At 46.8% G+C, this 26,699-nt stretch overlaps 1 protein-coding gene across 1 annotated transcript in view; it reads left to right on the plus strand.

Moving 5' to 3' along the window:
• The first annotated feature begins 6,482 nt into the window (after nucleotides 1–6,482).
• The window catches only part of LSM14A (LSM14A mRNA processing body assembly factor), a 318,574-nt gene continuing 298,357 nt past the window's right edge, over nucleotides 6,483–26,699 (plus strand). The window contains exon 1 of the mRNA XM_086945147.1: nucleotides 6,483–6,820. Coding sequence (XP_086801273.1) covers nucleotides 6,700–6,820 — 121 coding nt within the window. The 5' untranslated portion in view covers nucleotides 6,483–6,699. The remainder of the gene's footprint in view (nucleotides 6,821–26,699) is intronic.

The following is a 26,699-nucleotide window of genomic DNA, read 5'->3' on the forward strand; positions in this document are numbered from 1 at the left end:
ACGTGTATTCAATATATTTCTTTAAAATGCTTTTTTTTCGCTGCAGGACCTTAACGTTGCTTTTATGTATGTGTACTTTTTTAAGCTATAATCTAACACACTGGATACTATGTTCATAACTCTGATACCTGCAGCCAAGGTTTACTCTGATAATGGGTAACTGGGGATTTCCACAAGCGACCAGAACCCCGGCCCCCAACAAGGCACAAAGTATATGAGGTGGGTGACAAGACAGGGAAAATGCTCGCATGGCTAGAAAAGAAGGAAAGAGCAAGTAGGTGGATAGCACAACTGACACTGGCGGATGGCACACTGACACAGGACCCTCAATTAATTGTCGAAGAGTTGGCTAGGTATTACGAGACGGTTTACACACCTCGAGCACAGGCATCAGAGGATGACCTTAGGCAATTCTTGGACAGTATACCATTACCAACGCTACAGGAGGAGGATATGGAAACGTTAGAAGCCAACCTGTCGGCGGAGGAGGTGGGGAAAGCACTACGAGCACTACACACAGGCAAAGCTACGGGGCCTAACAGGCTGCCGGTGGAACTTTATAAAAAGGTGGCAAGCAAGATCACACCCCACTTGATAAACATGTATAATGACAGCCTCGTGCATGAAACTCTGCCTGAAGACCAGAGACTAGCGACAATTGTCACAATACACAAGCCGGGTAAGCCCCCGGACCAACCCTCGTCTTACCGGCCCATATCACTGATTAATGCGGAAGCAAAAGTATTGGCCAAGACACTAGCGTTACGCCTACAGCCCCATTTGGCGACGCTGGTCCATCCAGATCAGTCGGGCTTCATGCCCGGCCGTAACACCTCCCTCAATTTGCGGCGCCTGCACGGGGTACTGGCGCGCACACACCTCCTCCAAGGCGATGCGGCCATCCTCTCCCTCGATGCAACAATGGCTTACTATCAGGTGGAATGGCCATTTCGGTTTGCCGTCTTACAACGGATGGGTTTCGGCCCAAAGTTCTGTGGCTGGATTCGGCTACTCTACACAGCACCAATGGTGCACGTGGTCGCCAATGGTCACATCTCGAGGGCGATTACGTTGGGCAGGGGGACGCGACAGGGCTGCCCGCTCTTGCCGCTACTCTTTGCCTTGATCTTAGAACCTTTGGCATCCTGGACACGCATGATGCCGCTGTTTCGAGGGATAGTGTGGGAGACGGGTTGGGAGGACCGTATCTCCTTGTATGCTGATGATATGCTACTCTACATGACATCCCCGACAGAGTCCATGCAAGCCCTACTGGACATCTTTACGGTATATGGGGAAAAATCAGGCTATATGATTTACTGGACAAAATCACTACTATACTTGCTACACGGACAGGCACCGACCTTGCCCCATGACTGTCCAGTACAAATAGTGACCAGAGGGTTCAAATATCTGGGAATTTATATCACACCTCAAGCGGCCACCTTTACAGAAAAAAACCTACTGAAGCCACTACACAGATTGAAATCAGACGTAGCCCACTGGTGGTCCGTCCCGCTCACTCTGTTAGGTATGGCAGCACTTTTAAAAATGTTAGCACTCCCTAGGTTCCTTTACGCGCGGCAGAATACCCCTTTCCCAGTTCCACTCTCCTATTTTCCGGCTGTTAATGCCGAGGTAGCAACTCTGCTCTGGGATGGAAAGCCGGCTCGCATAGCACACACGAGGTTGACGCGCAGCTGGTACGATGGAGGCATAGCACTACCAAACATCAAACTGTACTACTGGGCGGCACAGCTAGTAATTGTGAATCAGTGGCTACACACACCACACGACGACCCAGCCTACCGGTTAGATAGTGAGGTGCTACCGGCTGATCGCCTAATGCGAACTCTATACACCACAAAGAGACGCCCAGCATTGACAGGCCCCACAGCCCACATAATCAGAATATGGCATACAGCCCAGAGGGCACTAGGTTGGGAAGGAGTGCTTACGCTGGCTACCCCACTCTGGGAGACAAAACGGTTGGGCACACTGGCAAACACTAAAGGGTTCAGGAACTGGGACCTAATAGGTATTACCAACATTGGTGACTTATGGGTAAGGGGGGAAATTATGTCATTTGCCGCGCTCAAAGACAAATACGGTATGGCAGACACGGAATTAGACTGATACATCAAAATCCGGCATGCACTACAATGCGCTATTCCCCCAGGAACTACCCTGCAAGACACCTCACCACTTGAGGACCGGCTCCTTAGTGACCACCTAGACAAAAAAGCCATCTCACAAACGTACAGAAAATTGATCAACAATCTCCCTGACCCCACTGTAGTGCTACGCAGCAAGTGGGAGGTGGAACTAGGGGACATAGATGACCCGGACTGGATGGAAGCACTGGCATCAGCCAGAGAAGCAGCGATCCCATCCCGCTTAAAATTAGTACAGCTCAAAGTCCTGCATAGGGTTTATTACTCACACACCATGATACACAAATTGAGGCGAGCGCCTAACCCACTTTGCCTACGGGGCTGCGGACAAACCGGCACATATTATCATACCCTATTGGATTGCCCCAAAATAAGATCATATTGGAACAAGTCCTGGAACAAATCTCGGAAGTGAGCGGGTGGAAGTCCTGGCAGACCCTAGATGTTGCATTCTAAACACATGGCAGCCAACAGACCTAAATGTAGCGCAGAAAGCGTGGGCAACATTGGGAATGGCCACTGTAAAACGAAATATAGCGCATAACTGGGGCTCCGGGGTGACACCCACACAATCACAATGGGGAAATGATATGGACATCGCCATGGTAGCGGAAAGAGCGGTCTACACACATAGGGGTTGCCCCAAAAAGTGGACACGAATATGGGGGAAGTGGAACGAGTCCCGAGGGAACATATGTGAGCCACCATGTACAGAGATAACACCTGAAAGCAGCCCGTGAAAGGGGACGGTTCCGGATGTAGCAGCGGGGAATACGACAGAATACGATAGGGGGGGGGAGACGGTGTACCCGAATAATGGGATAGTTAAAGTAAATGTGATGTTTTTCAACCTTGCTGCGTTAAAACTGCCGGATCATAATACATCGATCACTGTAATAGAAGGAGACTGTACTTGATTGTTTCATACTGTATGTTGATGAAATGAAAATAAAAAATGTTTTTAAAAAAACCCAATGTCTCCTTAAACTCCCTATCAGCCAAATCAGTCGGGCGCTCTGGCTCCCCTTCATGCCTTCCTGGATGGTTAACACCACACTCTTCTTACCCTTCTGTACTCCACCAGTTTCCCATTTGAAAGGTCACTGTTTTCTATTCTTGCACAGGCTCACAAATACCAGGTTTGCGATATTTCCTCCCCAGCTCAACAATTCTTGGCACTAGCCACATGCCCTTGTGACCTTCGGCTAAACCTGCCCTTTCTGTTTGAACCCTCTGGTCTCCCAAGGGCTTCTCCCAGCTCTTGTTTTTGTTTTGTTTGTCCTTTGAGACATTCCTGCAGCTGTTACTTCTCCAGTGAGATACAGTCACTTCCTCCTTTCCTGTCCTCCCTGTTTCTTTCCCTGTGTCCACCCTCTGTCGTGCTTCCTTCCTCCGCCCTCTCCTTCTTTCCCTCCCTCCCTAATCTAAACCCTCTCTTTTCCTTCCCTCCATTCTCTCTTCCATTCTACTCTTCGCTCCAACGTCTCTTTCCTGTATATACCAATTTATTTCATTCATAGCTGTGTTTTCATTTCCCCTTCCCCATTTCATTCCCTCCACTGGTCTCTCCTCTTTTCCACCCGTTATTCTTCCTTTAAATCCTTTCTTTTCCCGATTCCTATCTCCCTCCCTCACACTTCTCATCTCCCTCTAAGACTGCCCTGATCTACACCACCCTCCCTGCCCTGCTTCTCTCCATCGCATCCCTCCATCCCCCCCTGCCCTCCCTCTCTCTCCTCCTCTCACACTGCCAGACTGAGATGCTCCCAGCCGAGCCATGGACCCAGTGGAGCCAGTCGCAGCCCATCCATTACTCTTATCAGTGGCCATGTGGCAGCTCGTGGGCCCTGACACCAAGGGGAGGGGGACCTGCAGGGGCCGGGCGGGAGGGGGCTGGTGGAGATTGGGAGAGTTGTTAAGGTGATAAGCAGCCATTACAAACAACAACAACTGTCCGGACTGGTAACTTCAAAGAAACGATGCATAATGTATGTAGGCCAGGAATGTAAACAGTCAACGATACAATGCAATGCTATGCAATAATGCTTTATTGGCATTACCGAAAGTCCAAAGATTGCCAAAGCTATACATTAGAAAACTGCACCTAGCCGGGCGGTACATGTGCGCGTGAGCGGCATCCTCGTCACACGCCTTGTGTCCGTTATTAATGGCTTCCCTCCAGCATTGCTTGAGGGCTGGAAACCCAGCCTGGAGCTTTGCATCACTTCTCGAGGTCCTTATTTGGAGCACAGTCTCCTGTTCCGGGGGGCACCTCTATGGGGGAAGCGCTTTGAGTCTGGAGCAACACACACACAACCCCACACACACACACATACCCACACACACAACCACATACACCCCGCACCCCCCCACACACAAACAACCCACTCACACACAACCCACTCACACACTGCCCACTCACACACTGCCCACTGACACAGACCACTCACACACTGCCCCCTCACACATTGCCCCCTCAGACCCCCCCACACACAACCAACCCCCCACACACACACAACCCCACACACACACAACCACACACACCAGGATAGCAAAACATAGCACAGCAAAACAAAACATAGCATAGCATAACAAAACATAGCATAGCATAACAAAACATAGCATAGCATAACAAAACATAGTATAGCATAACAAAACACAAAAAATATAGCATAACAAAACACAACAAAACATAGCATAGCACAACAAAACATTGCATAGCACAACAAAACATAGCATAGCATAACAAAACATAACATAGCATAGCATAACAAAACATAGCATAGCATAACAAAACATAGCATAGCATAACAAAACATAGCATAGCATAATAAAACATAGCATAGCGTCCCAAAACATAGCATAGCATAACAAAACAAATAACAAAGCATAACAAAACATAGCATAAGAAAGCATAGCATAACAAAACAGCATAGCGTAATACAACAACAAAACATAGCATAGCATAACAAAACATAACATAGCATAGCATAACAAAACATAGCATAGCATAACAAAACATAGCATAGCGTCCCAAAACATAGCATAGCATAACAAAACAAAGCAAAGCATAACAAAACATAGCATAAGAAAACATAGCATAAGAAAGCATAGCATAGCATAACAAAGCATAGCATAACAAAACATAGCATAGCAAAACAAAGCATAGCATAACAAAACATAGCATAGCATAACAAAACATAGCATAGCATAACAAAACATAGCATAGCATAACAAAACACAGCATAGCATAACAAATCAAAGCATAGGATAGCAAAACATAGCATAGCATAACAAAACAAAACATAAGATAGCAAAATAAAACATAGCATAGCATACACCATCACTCAGCACCACCACTGCTTCACTCAGGGGAACCAAAACATCACTATGCGCTACCACATCATCAGTTGACGCCACAGCATCACTCGTTCGCAACCACAACATCACTCAGCGCCACCACAGCATCAATCTGTGCAACCATTCAACAACAACTGGTTCAAATATGTTCTCTCAATGTTTCAAACTTTATTACAAACATCACAAAAAGATGTTAATATTTCACTTTTGTTCTTGGATTTTCGGCACAATAAAATACACTGAACATAATCTTCACAAAAGTTATTTACAAAAGCTTAAGCTATTGCCATTATAAATTACAATAACTTTTATTTAAGTATTATTAACAAAAAATCAAAGCCATTATTTGTAATATCAATACATCTAAGTCACACATGTTGCATTACAAATGCTATAGGTGTCACATTTGTGAAAGTTAAAACTATTGGCATTGTTAATGACAAAACTAATAATTTAGCTATTTACAAAACCAACACATAAATACAAAATTTGTCATTTACAATACCAATAGCTCAAACTTTCCTAATGCGAGACCTATTGCATTGCAAATGCTTGTTTAAGTTATTGCTTGTTTTGTTTTGTTTACTACTAGACATTGGCAAAGGATAAACGTGCTTCGAGTAGATCTGAAAACTATAGTCTGTACTTTTATTTCTCTACGTCTCTAAAGACCTTACCGATTTGAGCATGTTTATGTAAATGACGCACTAGTAGTAAAAACAGTGAGCTCCACCTGAGGGAAGAATAAATAAAATGTGACGTGTGGGCGGGGCCGTTCTCATAAGCGGCCATGTTATTTCCAGGCAAAACGATGACTTACCAATTGAAAGCAGGAAATATCATGGAGGCGTGGCTTAATTCTATCGGGGGAATGCTTCGCTTCGCCTGGAAGCAACGTGGCAGTCACTCAAGACACTGCCTGTCCGCCCATTGCGCAGCCGCTGGTGCGCAGACCAACGTCTACGTTTTTTTTTTATGGTGGATACTATCTTCTCGCGAGAAGAACAGATGGCAACTCAGCGTCCATTTCACTGGAAGGGGCATGAAGGCGGCCATGTTGGCATAACTGGGGTTCCTCTGTGATATTTTCTTGAAAGTGGGAGGTTCTTGTTCTCCATCCGCAGCCATCCGAACCGGGGGAAGCGTTCCCAATCCGGTAGCAGCCATGAGCGGCGGGACGCCCTACATTGGCAGCAAGATCAGTCTGATCTCCAAGGCCGAGATTCGTTATGAGGGCATCTTGTACACCATCGACACAGAAAACTCCACCGTGGCGTTGGCCAAAGGTGCGGGAAATGGGTTTGAAGTCGGGGTTTTAAGGCAAAGACTGCGAGTATCAAAATTGTATGGGCCAACGGTGGTTTGGGAGTCTAGAGAGGCTTGGGTAGGGGAGGACAAGGGATTGGGGAGGGGGTGTTTAACTTCCATGGTCTCCTTGTTGGCCTGCCCAATGGGGAGAGGGTGTGCTTCTTAAGGTTTTTACTTGCCCCACTAGCCGCCCGCTTAGATGTGCTTTGAAACCTCTGGCGTTTATGTGGTTTCACAGGGGAACTATCACTCTACCCTTTCATATTTTACTTTTGTTTTCAGTGGTACCTTCAGTCCTCCCCCAGTTGTATTAATCTCTGCGTCCCGCTCTCGATGCAGCTCGATCACGATCTTTGTGGTTTTCCAAAAGTGCTTATCAACATGCTTGCCTGTTTTTAAAGTGCCACATATAACGGCTTCACTGAAGCGTTGCACCTTTGATTCCTTGTCATTTTGCCTTCAGACTAGGAGCACTTTATTGTGTGTTTTTGTAGTCTCTGCATCTGTTTCCTGAAAGCATCTGCTGATGTGCAGTGAACCTTTCACATAAATATTTGTGCTTTGGTGTTTCTCTTAAGTACGGCTTATTCGGAAAACACTGCAAGTAGTACTGTCTGGGGAAAAATAGTGGTCTATCTCAGCCCCATTAACTTTATTACTGAGAATGTTATTTACTGAGAATGATTTCTATTGATGAAAGCTCGCGGCAACTACGTTGTGTACGTCTTTATCACCTAATGAACAACATGTCAGTGTTATGTGTATTTTTTTCTTTCATATGAGACTTGATATTGTACAGGGAGGGTAGGGTGCAAGTGTGCCCCCCCCCCCCCCCCTTTCGCTTGCCATAATTGTAAATGAAACTCGTAGAGTAATTATTACACTTATTTCTGTAGTTGGTTCTCTCGTTTGGTTTGTAGTCTGACGGAGCATCGTGACCCACAAACTTTAATAAGTGCAGTATACCGCACTACACGGGTCTATTTAAATAAGACCCATTTAATCTCTGTATGAGGCAGAAGAAATAACTTCTTAACTTATTGCAGAAATACTTATTATTCACATTTCTTTTTCCGATGGATATATATTTTAGGAAGGGTAGAGAGCTGAAGCTGCCAGTGTTGCAGCAGTGAGTACGATTTGAAAAACTTCACTGAAAGAAAGCGTGGGCTCTCTTCATTGTCTGTCGTCTTTCTGATGTATGACATTTCAGTTGCAACAGAAGTTTCGATTCCCTGCATCGGAGAGTTATTAGATGGCACGTTATAATGGAATATCTTGAAGTTTGAGTGTGTTTAATATGTGGGAGTATACTAACTGCGGACTTATTGAAAAAAGGGTGTAGATTTTTTGGGACTGTTTACGATCTAAGCCATGCCCCCTGCACTTCTCATCTAGGTTGAATTGAAAATAAGTTTTCAGCACACATCCACTCACCTTCTTGTATAAAATCGTGTTGGTATGAATACAGTTGAATGCTACACGGACAGGCATGCGTACCCACTTAGAGTTTAGTGCCGTTTAAAATATTTAAACCACTGTAGAACCAAGCAGTAATTCAAGCAACAATCTATTGTGGTAATATGGACAACTTTTATTGCTTACTTGAGATCTGTATGGTGCTGAAGGACTGTAAATGGTGCCTCAAAAAACTTGTCAGGAAATGGCTTGCAATATAGCCACGCAAACCTCACCTCAGTAATTTACAAGTGATGGAAAGCGAACAATGGAAATAATGCGTAACTCAAAGCTGTTATGGAGGTTGCCTGTACGGAACTGGAAAGTTAGTTTGACACCCATGATGGGGATGAGGTTCCTTTTGGTGTGCAAAAGTGCATTTATAGATCTTTTGGAAAACATGTGGATCCTGTAACTAGAGCTTGTATCTTAATCTAGGAATACTCAGCAAATTAAGTCAGATGTGGAATCCTTTTTTATGTTTCATATTGAAAGGGATGTCACTATGGTGTAAAATAGTTTATAACCTAAGTTAAAGGAGTGGTACCCCTTTGGGAAACCAAAGGGTAGGGGTACTCCAAGAGGTACAAATCGAGTTTATCCTTTTGTTCACACTACTAACCCAACACACTTTCAATCTAACCGTTCTACTTATTCGGCTCTCATCCATATACATTTCTGAAGATTAGGCCCAAACATTAAATCTATAGTACACAAAGTAGAAATTAGTACAAAGTTCATTAAAAATAACTTGTACCAACCTAAAGTTGTGTATATCAACAATACTTCATATATTAAAACCATCAACTATCTTAGTACTCGAATATAACAATATACTAGACAGATCCAATAAAGTTGTCAAAGCAGCAAGAGAGACCTAATCAAACATTTGTAATTCAAGTTAGCACATCTTTAAAAGAAGAAACAATGAAGCCAACTAGCACCCTCCGTTTCAATTTCTGTTGGTTTCGGCTAAGCCAGTCAGCATTAACAGATTGTGCACAAGACAGTGGGTCAACCCGTTTCGATGGTATGCATTTATCTTAAAGCATCTTCTTTCTTTTTTTTTTTTAAAGATTCTTTTTATTAAAGTAAACCATCTTTTTCAAGACTAGAATTTTGCTCTTTTACAGTTCAGTTTAATTTGAAATGCCAAATAAACCTGTTGATTATTCAGGTGTGACGGCGACGTGTTCCCAAAAAGGCAATCCAAATTATCTTGCTCCTTTTCTTTCAAAAGAGACTCACAATTCGAGTCTCCTCTGTATTTTATTTCTTCTCACAGCTTGTTATTGCTGACCCCTTTCCTTATTTCTTCTCACAGCTTGTTATTGCTGACCCCTTTCCTTATTTCTTCTCACAGCTTGTTAATGCTGACCCCTTTCCTTATTTCTTCTCACAGCTTGTTAATGCTGCCCCCTTTCCTTTTAAGTCTTTCCAATAACTGTAATGCGTTCTATTTTCTTTCAACCTATTTAAAGTCTTAGATTTTTACTAGTGTTTATATCCGATTGGCATCTCACAATCTTAGCTTCTCATTCCGCATATACCTTTCCTTCTGAATATTCGTAGTACACACCCATATGTGGCCCTTTATCAATTAATGGAAAAACAACACTGGGTGTGGGCTTCCCACAGTAAGGCCAAGCCTCTCAATCACAAAACAGAATAGATGCCAGTACCGTGAACACTACTAAACAGAACTGAATTGTATCACACAGAGAATTAAACTGAGTGCGAATTCAAACAATTTATCAGAATGAATCACTGTTTATTTGTGATGTTTTTTTAGAAGTTTTTTGTTGGTTATTATTCACCAGAAAATACACAGAGGGATTTACAAAACAAACATTACATACATCAATTTTGATAAAAATGACAGCCTAAAAAATGTGCATAAATAACAAAACAATCTATCAGACGTGGTTGATCAACATCAGCGCTCCGTTCTCACACTCGCACACAACACAAACATACAAGTCAATATTTACAATTCAAATGTCACAACATGGAAATTTAAATGTACACCAAAGAAGCTTGTTTGATTCTCTCAAAAGTCATTAAAGAATATCAAAAGTACAATTTAGTGAATAGAGATCTTATGGTGTAAACAGACGGTCTATGCGTTTCGAACCCTATACAGGTTGGGGGGGGTTCTAGTTCAAGTTCGGGCATTTGTATAGCGCACTACTCACCCAGAGGGTCTCAAGTCGCTTGGGGAAGGGGTTCATTATTTGTCGAATAGCCAGGTTTTAAGTTCTTTTCTGAAGGAGATGTGGTTCTGAGTAAGGCGGAGGTGAGTGGGAAGTGAGTTCCAAGTCTTGGCAGCCAGGAAGGAGAAGGATCTGCCACCCATGGTGGATTTTCTGATGCGCGAGACTGCGGCGAGGGCTTGATTGGACGATCTTATTTGGCGGGTGGGTTTGTAGAAGGACCGTCGAGTGTTGAGGCATTCGGGTCCTAGATTGTAGAGGGTGTTGTGTGCGTGGGTGAGAAGGCGGAAAGTAATTCTTTTGTTGACGGGAAGCCAGTGGAGGTCTTTTAGATGTCCGGTGATGTGATCTTGGCGAGGGATGTCTAATATGAGTCTCGCTGACGCGTTTTGGATGCGTTGGAGTTTTTTCTGTAATTTTGCTGTGATTCCGGCGTATAGTGTTACCATAATCCAGTCGACTTGTGACCAGTGCGTGGGTGACAGTCTTTCTTGTCTCGAGGGGGATCCAGCGGAAGATCTTTTTGAGAATGCGAAGTACGTTGAAGCAGGAGGACGGACTGCGTTGACTTGTCTGGACATCGAGAGAGAGGAGTCTAGGATGAAGCCAAGGTTACGTGCATGGTCTGTGGGTGTGGGTGCTTTGCCCAAAGCGGAAGGCCACCAAGAGTCGTCCCAGGCTGAGGGGGAGGATCCTAGGATGAGCACCTCAGTTTTGTCTGAGTTGAGTTTTAGGCGGTTATGTTTCATCCATACGGCTACCTCTTTCATGCCTTAGTGAAGGTTGGTTTTGGCGGTGTTGGGGTCTTTGAGGGAAAGGATTAACTGGGTGTCGTCGGCGTAAGAGATGATGTTGAGGTTGTGTTGATGCGCGATGGAGGCAAGAGGACTCATGTAGACGTTGAAGAGGGTGGGACTGAGTGAGGATCCTTGAGGTACGCCACAGATGACTTCGGTGGCCTCTGAGTAGAATGGGGGAAGTCGTACTCTTTGAGTTCTCCCGGCGAGGAATTAGATGATCCAGTCCAAGGCTTTTCCTTGTATGCCTATGTTGCTGAGGCGATGTATAAGGGTGCTGTGGCAGACTGTGTCAAAAGCGGCGGATAGGTCGAGTAGGATGAGGGCCACTGTTTATCCGTTGTCCAGGAGTGTCGGATGTCGTTGGTCGCTGCAATGAGGGCGGTTTCGGTGCTGTTTGGCTCGAAACCCGGATTGAGATGGATCAAGGGAGTTGTTGGATTCAAGGAAGGCGGCGAGCTGGCTGTTGACGGCTTTCTCAATGACTTTGGCTGGGAATGGGAGGAGGGATATGGGTCGGTAGTTTTTGAGTTCAGAGGGGTCTGCTGTGGGTTTCTTCGGGAGGGCGCTGAATTTGGTGTGTATCCAGCTTTCTGGAAAGGTGGCAAAGTTGAACGAGCAGTTGATGACATCACGGAGATGGGGTGCGATGGAGTCAGCTTTGTTGAAGATGTGGTGGTGGCGGCAGGGGTCGGTTGGCGAGCCAGAGTGGATTGAGTTCATTAGGCGAATGGTGTCTTCAGTGGTTATTGGGTTCCAGGCGCTAAGGTTGTTAGTTGGTGGAGTAGGATCTGAGGGGGGTGGGGAGGGTTGATCGCTGGGAGTATTCTTGAAGCTGTTGTGGATGTCGGCAATTTTGTTGTAGAAGAAGGAGGATAACGCGTCGCAGAGGTCTTGGGAGGGAGTGATGTCGTTAGATGCTGCGGTGGGGTTGGTGAATTCTTTGTCTATGTTGAAGAGTTCCTTGCTGTTGTGAGGGTTGTTGTCGAGACGATCCTTGAATGCTGATTTCTTGGCGGATCGAATCAGTTGGTGGTGTTTGCGGGTGGCTGTCTTGAGGGTGGCCATGTTGTCGGAGGTTGGGTTTTTTCTCCATATCTTCTCCAGGGTGCGGCATAGCTTCTTGGATTTTTTAAGGTCATCATTGAACCAGGGAGCCTTTTAGTTGGCTGATTTGATCTGGTGCTTTTTCAGGGGTGCTAATTCGTCAGCACTGTGCGTAATCCAATGCCTGAGATTGGTGGCCGCTTGGTTTGGGTCCAATGAGAGGATGGGAGGGTTTTGGTTGAGTGATGAGGAGTTGGTCGGAGGTGATTTTGTTCCAGTTTCTCAGAGGAATAGGTTGTGGACGGTTGTGGGTCAGGGTGGTTTTGTAGCTGAAGTTAACCCAGTTGTGATCTGTCCAGTGGAGAGCTGTGGTGCGATCGAAGGAGATATGCTTGCTGGAGGTGAAGATAGGGTCGAGCGTGTGTCCGGCTGTGTGGGTGGGGGTGTCAACATGTGGTTTGAGTCTGAGATTGGCCATGTTGTCCAGAAGGGTGGTGGTGTTGCTGTCGTGTTTGTTTTCAAGGTGGTAGTTGAGGTCTCCTAAAAGAATGTAGTTCTCGGAGGCGAGGGCGTGTGGGCTGACGAAGTCCGTGATGTCATCGCTGAATTGAGTGCGGGTACCTGGAGGCCTGTAGATGAGGGTGCCTCTAAGTGTGGTCCTGGGGTCGGTGTGGATCTGAAAGTGGAGATGTTCGGCGGTTGCAAGGTTGTCGTCGGAGCTGGTCGTGATTTTGATGGTGTTCCTGTGGATGATGGCGATGCCTCCTCCTGTTTGATTGGTGCGGTCTTTTCGGATAATCTTGTAAGCGTCCGGTATGGCTATGGCGATGTCGGGTGCTGGTGATGTGTTCATCCATGTTTCTGTAAGGAAGGCGATGTCAGGTGACGCAGTGTCGGGTAGGTCCCAGAGTTCTGTAGCGTGTCTGTGGACCGAGCGGGTGTTAAGCAGGATGCACTTCAGGCGGTTAGTCGGAGCTGTGTGTGGAGGAAGTGGGTTTGGTCAGGGTCCTGAGGCAGTTGAACTTGCAGGAGAGGCAGGCGAATGGGCCGTGAGTACGTCCTGGAGTAGCTTCACAGCATAGTGGAGTACGTCCAGGGTTTAGGGCGCGGAGAGTAGCGGCATCATATGTGAATCTAGTGGGTTGGGAGCGGTGGGGACTAGGGGGTCTGGCGCTGGGCGTAGACGGGCTTACCTTTGGCGCGAATGGGGCGCGACCGCTGCGCGTGAACGCTGCGTGTAACCTTATCTGTCATAAAAGGATAGTAGGGGGGGAGGGGCGAGGGAGGAGCAGCTGGGAGGCGGGTGCGTGCTGGGGAGCCTCGCTACGAGGCACAACAAACAAAATGGCTGTGTAGTATAAACAAATAGCTAACCAGGCGGGCAGTCCGATCTACGATGCAGTCAACAATACAGCAAATCACTTGAGCGCACAATCAATAGCAAACAAATCAGCAAATCAAATGGGCAAATGCGAGCGCACAATTAATAGTAAAACAAATCAGCAAATCAATTAGGCAAATGCGAGCGCACATTTAATAGTAAAACAAATCAGCAAATCAATTGGGCAAATGCAAGGTGGGAAGTTAATAATTCTATAATCAGGCAAATGCGAGGCAGTCACACTGCGATACCAGGCACCCAGAGCGAGCGCTGCGAAGTGCGGTCAGGGAGCGTGGGGGAGCGACCTCTTCTCACGAGGATAGGGAGGTCGCAGAGCTACGGACACCGAGGCAGCCTGAAGGCAGTCCGTGGGAGAGTGGTGTGCACTAATTACTTAAAAACCGGACGTTGACAATTTACTGCTGCATAGAAGTCTGTGTATTTTTTGTAATTGCTCTGCATCGAATAAGCTGCCAGGATTAGGTCGTGGACTTGGAAGTTGTTGTTTCTCCACGGAGTAAAAGTTGAAGGTCCAGGGCAAGGTCGGGGACCTTCGAGGGGATAACAATCTCCTATATAAGTTGTCCGCGTCTGAGTCGCAAGCAAACGGCTATCTGGCTGGCGTCCTGTTTGTCCGTTAAATCTCCTTATCGGCCCCTGAGACCTATTGCCACCTCCCAGCCCGTGGCAGAATATGAAGTGAGCAATGACTTATGTAAGCAAACAAATGATACAGCTGTGTTCAGGCCCGGATACGGGGTCCAGACTCCCCTCTCAAGTTCAATTATACCTAATTGGCCCTTCCCTTCCTGCAGACTCGTCCACAATATGCTCTCTAAATATGGCTTTAGCTGGGAAGGAGACCGAGCTTTGCCAGTGCATTTAGCTATGGTACAGTTGTAAACACAATGTTTTCCTTTTTGTTTCCTCGTGGTCCTGTCGTAAAATGTTTTACTGATTGGTTTTTACCCAGTGTGCCATGTCCTCGAATTATCTACGCCAGTGCGTGGGCGGCCGTGATGTGCGTGGATCGTGGACACAATTTTAGATGCAGTTCGGTTCAATAACTTTTATTCGATTACCACTTATATAATCATAAAAAGTACAAAATTTAAAAACATAACATAACAGTTCATCGTAAACATACATTTAAAAAAGAAAATTAAAAGTGCGTGTAAGTCTTATACTTTAAATATTTCTGTTTAGTTTATGAGTTTTTAGAAAAGACACTATAGTTTTTGCTACATGCGGGGAGTCCAAGCACTGCAGAAAAAGGAATGCGGAATAACACTGTCTGTGACCACTGGATCGAAGAAGTGGAAGAATCCAACATTTCCGAGGAGATTTGTAGTATTTGCAAAAGAAAATAATATGGATCGTTGTTTGTGGAGATATTCCATCACATGGACAGTTCATGAGCGTGCGAGACCAGTTTTGAATTTCAGGAAAAGAAACTAAACGAAAAAGTATTGAAGTGAAATCTTGTTAATAGATATTTCTCCTGATTGGACAGAAAATAGGACAAATAGGGTTGCATGCCTTTAACAGGTTGTATTGAACAGATTTGGGTGTTCGAAGTTTTTGTGATCTCTGCCTGATTACGCAGCTCTCTCAGGTGGACCAAACACGTTGTCTTTAGCTGTTTTCTGGAGATGTCTTCGATGCTAGGAGGGTCATCAAAGTAAGACTTATAGCCAAGGTCATTAAAAAAGTTCCTTACATAGACCAGCCATGAAATCTTATGCCAATTAGTTAGAGCTAAACAGTCCGTGATCAAAGATCGTGTTAAGTGGCGCTCGGGTTTGGACCATATACGTTGCCACAGTAGGATTGGTTGGGAACGGATAGTGTCTATAATGTATTCCATGCCAAGCTCACTGTGAGAAGCAAAGTTCGGGGCGCTTTAATTTAGATGCACTGTTTGCTCTTTTAATTCATTTTCAGTGTGTTGCATTAGAAGTGTGACTTGCATTGATTTTATTTTTTTATTTTATTTATTATCTACTGAATGTAGCTTGTACTTTATTACCAGTAGGCATGTGGTGACTTTAAAGTGCGTGAACTTGCAGGAGAAACACGGTATTCACTCTCGTAACATCGCAAGCATTGGGAAATGTACACAGGAAAAGATAACGTCTTAGCCTAAGAGAAGACAAATAGACTACTATTTGCTGGCTACTTGGTACAAAGTGTAACAAGAACACATGGATACATCGTGGCTTCCCCTTGTAAATTGTCTGATTTTAGGTAAATATATTATTTCACCAAAACCTATTTTCCTTGATTTTCTGTTATGAAAGTTCTCTCAAAAACGTGAGTTCAAAATGCCCATGCACGTCCTGCACTGTAAGGCACCGTGAACACTTTGCACAGCTGCCCGTAATCTGTCCCGTGCTACAATCAGTCAACCCGCCTCCAGGTCTGCGTATGATGGGGCACTCGGTCCTTGCCCCCAGAGTTTTTCCGTTCCTCTGCGCATTTTGGTCTTTAAATTGTCTTATGTGAAGTGACCCCTGGTTTCGTCTGTTTCTGGTGCCAATTAAAAGGTGTTTTTTTTTCCCCATTTTTTTTTTTCTTCAATGCCTCTGAGATTGAAATATGACATCAGGAGATGGACCGGTTCGGCTAATACATTTTTCTGCACTGATGAGGCTTACCTATTTTGGAATGCCAGCTCCAAAGCCGTGTGCCACTTTAACATTGTCCAAACACCCTGGGCGAAATTAAGTGTTTCTGATGATGGTGTTTTATAAGAAAACAGAGCAAGCCCAACGCCCAGCTATTTGTGTGTAATGTGTCTCGCTTGAGACCAGAGCGTGCAAGCGTACCCTTGGTTGGTTTCTGATGGGGACTTTAATAAAATAGCGCACCTTTTGGAATCTTCCTATATGATGTGTTCGACAGCAGATTGTGTACTTGTTTCTACTTGGCTCATCCTGTACCTTTCCAGCAGCTGGTCATTCCTGATCACTGCTTGCCCAATTGTTCAGCGCCTTCAAACTTGGCTGCAATCTAGGTTAATGTGATTCTCTAAAGCAGCTGTAGAGCTCTCTGAAGCCGCCGCCTCTTATTGGAAATTCAACTCTTATGTGTTGTGTGTGGATCCTATTTATGTTCCATGCCTGTAGCTTCCACTTTGATTGTGCGGAGCTCTGAAAACCATTTGGGGCAGGTTTGCAAGATATAAGGAAATCCATATATGTGTAAATCAAGTTTTCCTTGTTCAAAAGCTAACAATAACTTTGGGATACAGAATATTATTGCTATAATTGTAGCAAGAGAGAGCTTTTTAGGCCTTGAAGTCCATAGGCTGATAGCCAAGTGCGATAGCTTCAGCTCCTGATGGCAAATATGTTTAGTCCTCCCATCCATCACCTGAGATTCTGGGCGTTTATGATGTCTTTGAAGCAAAACGCAAATTCCTTTCCTACAGCTTCTAGACAGTCCAAGAAACTTGACTCTTAAAGTTTTCCCTCTGGCAACTTGGCTTTTACACACTGCTAATGCTACCTACCTTTTGGACCTTTATGTCCATGCTTTATGCGTACTAGCAAAACTTTGTTGTCAGTATGCCAGAGCACAGGAAGAGGCCATTTTCACACCTGGTGAGTGATGGACTTGTTGCATCCAAGCGCATACTAAAATGTTGCTTTGACTGTAGGCACTGTGGCCCGGTCTAAGGGTGCAGTTATCATGCTATGATAACACATGAGGGTGCATTCCACAGTTTTTAGGTCGAGCCTGGGCAGGGCATGCGCTGCTCTGCGAGGCAGGCTGTATCAGAATATGGAGTTGAAGCCCCGCTCACTCTCCACCCATATTTGTCATTGGCTTTTGTCATTGTCCTCTGTAAATGCTGGCTTCTGATTCGTTAATAGGCTTGTTAGTCCCTCCTTAAGGCCGCCTTGTCTTCATTTGTAACCTCCCATTAGGATCGGACCCTTTACTTCTGTTGTGACATGGTATGTTTTATTTAGTCTGTAAGCACAGTTTTCTTTATTGAGTTTCTCCTACTGCAGGCACCACATGCCTTACTGTAACATTCAGTGAGCCATGCGCACTTTCCAAGCAGCACGGGACAATGGCAGCTGCTTCTTTGACATGCAATAGGTCTTGCATTTACAAGAGTTTGAGATATTGGTATTGTAAATGACAATGTTATTTATATATATAATATAAGTTTTATATAGTGCCAACTAGACCCGAAGATTTTGTGAGTCGTTGCCGAGACTCAAACCCAGTTCCCTAGCTTTGAGGTCGACTACTCTAGCCGTAAGGCTACATCCTCTACCCATGTGATATCGCAACATATAAATAAAGGGCATTGTCATTTATAATGCCAATAGGTTAAACTCTCGCAAATGTGAGATCTATACATTGCAAATGCTTGTTTAGGTTGAGCCTGGGCAGCGCATGCGGTTTTGGAGTATGTACATTAAGTCCTGCCCACATTTTTCATAGGCCTGTGTCATTGTCCTTGGTAAATGCTGGCTTCTGATTCGTTAATTGGCTTGTTAGCCCCTCCTTAGTACCATCTTGTCATTTGTAACCTCCCATGGCGACTGGCCCTTTTGCTTCTTTTGCGACACAGTATGTCCTATTTTGTCTGTAAGCACTATTGTCTTTGAGTTTCTCCTACTGCAGGCACAACATGCTTTCCTTGCATTCAGTGCACCATGCACAGTTTCACTTTCAAGTAGCCCTGGACAATAGCAGCTGCTTCTTTGAAGTTAAATAGGTCTAGCATTTGCAAGAGTTTGAGCTATTGCCATTGTAAATTACAATAGCTTAAACTCTAGTAACTGCGAGGTATATTGCATCTATTTATTTTTATTTTACTTATAAAGTTTTATATAGCGCGAACAAGATCCCGAAGGATATCCGAGCGATTTGTATTCTGTTGGAAGAGCGGGACAAAATGAAGTATACACAGCAATTGTGGGGAGAAAAACCTCCCAACCCCCCCCCCCCCCCCAAAATGCTCAAACAGTAAACAATGGTACACGTATGTTATAATAAAATGTAGATGATACAATCAGTGACTGTTAGTTGTGCCATGGAGCTAGAAACAAAGAGACAGTCGCCTTGTAAGTGCCTCCACCCCTTATGGTAAGAATTTGCTCAGTAAGAATCTTTTTGCTTCCAGTTTGAAAGCCTTTGTCGAGGCGAGTCTGCGTACGTCCGGAGGAAGAGTTCCATATTTTAGGAGCAGCACCAGAGAAGGCTTGGTGACAAGTTCTCTTTTTGCGAAGGATGATCGGTTTCAGGAGGAGAGTAGATGCACTTCTAGATGCCCTCACCCCACAGGATAATTCAAGTTTTTGCGCCAGATACGTGGGAGTATTGTAGTGAAGAGCTTTGTGCGTCAGGATTGCAATCTTAAGCTGGATTTGCGCTTCAAAAGGTAGCCAGTTGAAAGATTTAAGGACTGGGGATATGTGCTCATTTAGTTTGGAGCCTGTAATCAGTCTTGCTGCAGAGTTCAGCGAGGCCCTAATTGGAGCCAAGGCGTATTTAGTAAGTCCACTGAGAGATGCACTGCCATAGTCTAACCTTGGTAAGACAAGAGCTTATAGCACCTGCTTGAAATCCGTTTCAGGCAGGAAGGGTTTGAATATTCTTAGTGTCCTCAAGTGGTTCGCTCCCTTAGAAACATTGCAAATGTATTTTTTTGTAGTCTGTTTTTAAGTTATGACATTGTTAATCAGAATTTTGTTGTTTATGTAGGCTTTACTTCCACCATGTAAGTCATAAAGCAATTTTTGACTTAAGTAAGTACATGTATAATTTGTTGTGGTTTGTAACTGTGTCTGGGGCCTGGAGTGCTCTTATTTTTTGTTAACAGTTTCTATTGCGTCAAATTATGAATATAATGCAGATCTGTGTAACCCAGAGGCTAACCGCCACATTGTACAATACAAAAAAAAGTCCATAGACATTTAATATACAAATTTGCAAAAAGCAATAAAAAAAATAAACAGAACCCCCCCCCCCCCCCCCCCCCCCCCCCCCCCCAGCATTGTCTTTGCACTATATATTAGTCAACAAATACCCAGACACTGCATCACTGATTAATCCCACTGAAACCCCTTGGTCCCTGCACCATTGCCCAGCTTGCTCAATGTAAAGGCCTCTATAGTCTGCCTATCTCTTCCAGATCTTAAAATGCTTTTTCGGACCCCCCCAACCCCCCCACCCCCGCCCCCTGGGATTTAAAAATAGGAGCCTCCAGGCCTATATTGAAATCAAGGTCATTTTCCCATGCTTTTTTAAGACACCCGGAAGCACCAGCGATAGTATCCTCGGGACGCCGCAGTGCGGGAAGGACAGGTTTCCAGCGGGCAGGCGCTATTTGACAAAACGCTCAAAGGCGGCGCGCCCCCCCCCCCCACAGCATCCATGTGGCATGAACACTTTTATCCACGAATTCCCTTACACAGAACGCTGTAAGCAAGCTAAACCGTAAGTACGCGTTCTAGCATGTAGGCGGGTCAGGGAAGGGTGCGCCTTAGCGAGTGCAGACCTCCCGGCCCACCTCACCTGGTCCTGAAGAAAACCAAAAATTACAAACGGTTGAAACATGTTGACCACACTTTTATGCACACTTTGATACTATTTGGTCAATCAAAACCATCAGAAGTATCTCACTCGTTTTTAGTAGTGTTATACTGGCTCCAGAATAAAACTCTATAGGGAGCACTAGCTATACACTTTTTAACTTCACAAACTCCGAACACACTCCCAAACAAAAAAAAACAGCTCTGCTGCATTTGCAGGCGTCGCAGCACACCCAAGTGGCACTCGGTCACTTGGGTGGACCCCGATGATGGAGCATGTCACCGACCAGGTCGGTGAGTGAGGGGTTTCCTAAAAAAAGAAAAATATTTTTTTCTTTTTTCACCTTTCTCCGTGCTGGATCACTAGGACTCCCTGTCCTGGGGTTACTCCTTCTTTTGTTTTGTTATCATTTTCCCATGCTGACATAGAGGGCGGGGCCTCTGCCTTACATTGTCCTAATGTCGTGCAATGTCTTGTTTGGCAAGCGTAAGACCCAATAACATCAAATGGCGTTTATAGAGATTTCCCCCCCACCCCCTCCATTATATGTAACACCAATTTAGGCGAAGATTGCAGCTCTCATCCCAAAACCTCAGCAAGGCATGTCAACACCCCTGCCAGAACTTTGCTAGTGCTGTGCACTGACAGACTGTATGAAACAGAGTACCATCCTCCTGACCATATCTCAAGCAAAGCTGAGATGCTATCAACTTGCCCTCCATAGTCTGACCCGAGTGTAAAATACCCAGTGTAAATAATTTACTTGGATCAGTCGGAGGTGCATTGCTATTGCCGCTCCTCGGGGGGAGGGGGGGGGGACCAGGCATCACCCTCCAGTGGACCCAAATCGTCCTCCCATGTCTCCTTGAGTTTATCCAGTGTAGTGGGGCAGTTAGTCACCGAGGACTGGTATATGTTAAATATTTTATGGTCCTATAAGTCGCCCATAAACAATTTAACCTCGATGGGACTAAAGTCTGGAAGGGACTCCCAAGTCCTCGACAGCATGTCTAAACTGTAGATACTTGGAGTGCTCTTATTTTTAACTGGTCTTGGCTGCCCTCTGTTCTGGATGTGTGGTGGAAAGGGGGGGGGGGGGTGTTAGTAGCTTGGTCTATGTTGTGAAGTTAATTGCTTTGCATTCGGTTTCGAGGCAAGGTAGAAGTGGTGCGATACATAAGCATTGTGGATACTGCAAGAATGAACACAACCACACTATTTTTGTTATTTGTTAGAAACCGTGCCATTCGTGGCGCCTGTAGAGTGAACAGTTTAGAGTCTTGTATTGGGTTGCACACATTTGTGGAGGAGCAAGAATTCTCAACATAATCTTCTGGCCTGTTCAGCAGCACAGTTGGCACAAAAAACTGTTCTGTAGCATTTTATTCTGGTACATCAAGTAGCAGGGCCCAATTTATTTTACTTTATTGCTTGTTCGTTGGGGTGTCAAGTGCGTACCTGTGACGGAACACTATTACATTTTCCAAATGTTTCTCCTTTTGATATTCCATGTAGTAGTATAACGGGAATTTTTTTTTTCCAGAACAAAGTTTTATTTTGGCGTTGATAAATTGCATAACAAGCACAGCACCCCGGAAATCGGAGGAGCTGTGAGCATCAGAATAGTAATCACAGTAAAGCAATTCAATGAACAGTTCAGGACGAAAAGATGCAACCAAAGCCACCCTCCCACTCCCCCCAACCCAGGACCCCCCCCCCCACCTCTTGCACAGCGTTTAAAACAAATTTCAAATACAGATACAGTAAGAAGCGTACAGTGTGTATGTCTCATGGCCCAGGCTCATCATCCAAGTGTCCCTCCACAGGCCGTTCAGGTTTCCAGGGGCAGCCCCTAGCTACAAAAATCGGGCGTTCCAGTCCCATGTAGAAGTCCAATCCCCTTTTCCACACTCCCACCAGAGGGGCCTTAAGGTCTTTCCAGGCACGGGCAATGTCTCTCTTGGCCACAATAAGGCCCAACAATAGCAAATGTCGTTTATAAATGTTCCCCCCCTACCTGTTCCATGACATGGAGTAGACCCAACTGTGGTGAGCGCGGGAGCTCCCAGCCTAGCACCTCAGACAGGCAGTCCCACACTCTAGACCAAAACCTCTGCAGCCCAGCACACGACCACACAGTATGGAAAAAGGTGCCTACTTCCCTGCCGCATCTCAAACAATCCGGGGACCCAATCGGGCCCGCTTTCCACAATCGTTCCCTTGTGTAGTAGGCCCTGTGGAGGTACTTGAATTGAATGAATCGTAGACGTACCGCAATGGTAGCTCCTCTCGGGGCCTCAAGCGCTTCCCTCCAGTCTTCCTCCTCAAAGGGACCAACATCCCTCTCCCATTTATTCCGTAGGCCGTCAAGGGAAGTTGAGCAATGTGTCACTAGTGTTTGATAGATAGTGGATATCTTTTTACTTTCTAACTCTCCCATGAATACTTTGGCCTCCAGTGGGCTGAACTCCGGTAAGGAGTCTAGGCCCCTCAGAGTGGGTGTAATAGCGTGTCTAAGCTGTAGGTATCTAAAAAAAACTGGGTCTGGGGCATATCATATTCCTCGCGAAGTTCCTGGAACGACTTGAGGGTCGTGCCCCTGACAATGTGTCCCAGGGACGCCAATGACGGTAATAGCCCGTTTTGCCAGAGAGGAGTCTCCCTTGTAAGTTTGTTCCATCACCCCATTCGTCGGAGGGCGTCACGCCATATACGATACACTGTCTGGGTGACCACTGGGAGGCCCCTTCTCCTAGTTGTAGAGTATGGTATGCAGCGTATCTGGGTCCATCAGGTGCCTTTCTAGGGCATAGGCCGGGTCGCCCTGGTCCCCGTACCACCACTCGTTCAAGATCAGAAGATGGGAGGCCTGGTAATAGGACAGGATATACGACGTCGCCAGGCCGCCACAGTATGTGGAAAGGAAACCTGTGCGTAACGCTACTCTCTCCACTCCCCCGGACCAAAGAAACTGACTGAGTGCTGAATTGACCTGTCTGAACCACTGCGGTGAAATGGGATATGGGTGGTTTTGTAACTGGTACAACAGGTGAGGGAGGGCCACCATCTTGAATATGGCCGAGCGGCCATACACATTAAGAGGCATGCGGGACCAGGTGGCCATATCTGAACGCACGCACTCCCACACTGGCACAACATTGCGCGACCAGGAGACACCACTCAAATCGTCAGATCAGAAAAACACCTAGGTATTGAAGGCCTCCCGTCGCTTCCTGTAGCGTCCCCGCCCAGGGCCCTAGGCCACCGCGCCCTCCCAACACCCAAAACACAGATTTACGTTGGTTCAGATGGAGGTCCGACGCCTCACCAAATATCCGCATGATGTCCAGGACCCGCGGCCCGATTTATTCAGGTCAGTAAGAAAGAATTGGACGTCGTCCGCATACAGTGCGATTCTATCGGCGGGTCCCGCCTGCCACTCGACACCCCGCATCTGAGCATCTATTCTCACCCATGCTGCCAACGGCTCCATGGCCAGGGCAAATAAGTAGGGCGACAGAGGGCACCCCTGCCTGGTAACTCGGCCTATAGGGAAGGGGTCGGACACCGCACCAGCCACTCTCACGGATGCAGTCAGGTCTGTATACAGTAGATGCAGGTATGATAGAAAGCGGGGCCCGAGGTTCAGGCGGGATAGAAGTGAGCGAAGGTAGACCCAGCTCACTGAATCAAAAGCTTTATCTATGTCGGCCAGTAAGAGCGCCGCAGGAATCCCCGCTGCTCAGGCCGCTTCCACCACCACCTGGGCGCGTCTGATATTATGCCGCGTTGTTCTATGGGGCATGAAGCCGGCCTGATCGGGATGAACAAGGTCGGTAATGTATGGGAGAAGACGATTGGCCAGCGCCTTCGCCAAGATTTTCGATTCGGTGTTTAATAGCGATATTGGTCTGTAGGACTCGGGTAGGTCAGGGGGCCTACCGGGCTTGCAAAAAAACACTATCTCCGCATGCCGCCAGTCCCTCGGAAGCCGGCCACCCTCCCTGGCCGCCTCCAGAGCTCTACCGTAGTATGTACCCAACTGGAGATGGAATTTCTTGAAAAATTCACAGGGGAACCCATTGGGTCCAGGGGCCTTGCCCGCGTTTAATTTACCGAGGGCCGTACCTAGCTCCTCCGCCGACCACGGGAGATAAAGTCGAGCGTGCCCTTTGTCCGAAAGTGCTCGTGGCGGGAGGTCAGCGAGAAATTTGTCCACTTCCACCGCCTGGAGGAGTTCCCGGGGGGGGCATATTGGGCCGCGTAATACCGTGCAAAACTGGCCGCCGGGGCAGTCGAGGGCATACCCTCCTCATCTCGAAGGCACGGCAGGGACTAGGGATGGAAGGTACTCTGGCAAAGTCTGTATAGAATCGAGCTGGATTTATCGCCCCATTGGTAGATTCTACTTTGAGTCGCCAGCCACAACTGCCTGGCTTCATCTAACTGCAGGGAGGCATACGACTGCTGCAACAGCAGCAGTTGACCCACGTCCTCCTCACTCCCACCCACATGGCATCGTTCATCCTGGGCACGAACTCGGTCAGCGGCTGTCACAATATCTGCCCCGCGCGTCTTACGGGCAGCCGCACACCAGGCAATGTCCACCCCTCGAAGTGTAAGCTTCAGGGCCTCCCAGAGAGTCTTGGCGTCTAGGTCAGGGTTATCATTCTCATTCCAGTAGTGTGCAATAGCCTCCCTCATGTGTGTTTGGTAGGGTTCCTGCTGCAAATGCCATGTGGAGAGACACCATCGGAACGGCTGTCGTCGCTTGTCTAGGAGTAGGTCCATCGCTACCGGGGAGTGGTCCGACAGACCGTGGGGCCATATAGATGTGGTACCTACCCTCCCGACCCAGGCGTGGGGGACAAATAGGTAGTCGATCCTAGAGAAAGACTTGTGCACCGCTGAAACATAGGTGTACTCGCGACGTTGGGCGTGCTGGTGGCGCCACACGTCTACCCACCCCATTCCTCTCACCATGCCGTTCAGTTTAGTGGGTGTGTCCGGGGGCAACTCTCCGCCTAGCCTGTGTCTATCCATCCGCACATTCATCACATCGTTCCAGTCACCTCCAACCACTGCCATAACATCTGGCATCCCGCCCCACACACTGAACAATTTTTCGATAAGAGCTCCCTGCAGAGGAGGCGGGGCATACACACTCCCAAAAACCACTGGTTCAGTGCCTACCTTACCCTGGATGAACACATATCTACCTTGTGTATCGAGCCATTGAGTTTCATGAACGTAGACAGCCTACGGTGCACCAAGACAGCCACTCCTCGAGATCCCCTCGCAAAACCGGCATGGTACACTTGCTGAAAGCTATACCGCTGCAGGCTAAGGGTCTTAGTACCCATAAGGTGAGTCTCCTGCAGCAATAATACATCCGCCCCATCTCTTCCCCTGCCGGTGGACCGCCCCTCTCTTAATCCTGTCTAACATCCCCCTCACATTCCAGCTCACAACACGCAGCAAGGCCCTCTGCAGGCCTGATTCAGGGTTATTAACCGCCATCTACGGGCAGAAAAATGAACATTCTGAGCATACGAGACCACACACACACAGCTCGCCTCAATAGTACATGAAAGCACACTGTGCAATTCAACGCCTCCCGCCACCCCGTGCCCCTCTTCCGCAAACCCTCAACAAGCCCCCCAACCTCAGCCCCCCCCCCCCTCCCAGGTCCCTCCAACAACGGCCCCACTCCCCCCCCCCCCCCCCCCACCCCCCACACCTCAAAAACTTTGAAGTATCTGTCGCGGTATAGGGCAACTCCGGCCCCCAACGGGAGGCCAGAGATCTGCTATGCCAATGGATCCCCATGAACTTCCACCTTCGTCCCCTCTCAACCCCCCCAACAAAACTCCTCTAAAATGAGGGGGTTACCGCCTCATAGTCCACCCCCCCCACCCAACCCGCACCCCGCGACTGTAAATCCGCAAGTAGTCGCCAGTGTTAGTGTTACTATTAGCGTAGACCATCTCCATGCAGGCTGGCAATCGCCGCTACGCGGCCAGTACCACAATCGGCAAATTAAAGAGTCACCCCTCGCCACTTCACTCCTCACGGATCCACCATCGGAGAGTCTGGGGGCTTAGTTTTTTCTACAGTCCCCTTCTTGGCCGGGGAACGTTTCTTGGAGCGTGATCTCCATTTGCTTCTGCTGCGCGAGCGCCGGGGCGTCCGCGCCGCCGAAGAGGATGAGTCAGAGTCTCTAGCCGGCGGCGTGTGAGGTCGAATACGTACAGTTTCATCCGTCCAAGTAAAGACTTCTTCAGGGGAATTAAAGAAGAGAGTGCGAGATTGAAAGATCACTCGTAGCCGAGCCGGGTAAAGCAGAGAGTATTGGATCTTAAGGCCCCGCAGGTGGGCTTTTGCGGCCGCGAAGAACTGCCGC

The sequence above is a fragment of the Lissotriton vulgaris genome, chromosome 12, assembly GCF_964263255.1.
Source record: "Lissotriton vulgaris chromosome 12, aLisVul1.2, whole genome shotgun sequence".
Taxonomy (NCBI): Eukaryota; Metazoa; Chordata; class Amphibia; order Caudata; family Salamandridae; genus Lissotriton; species Lissotriton vulgaris.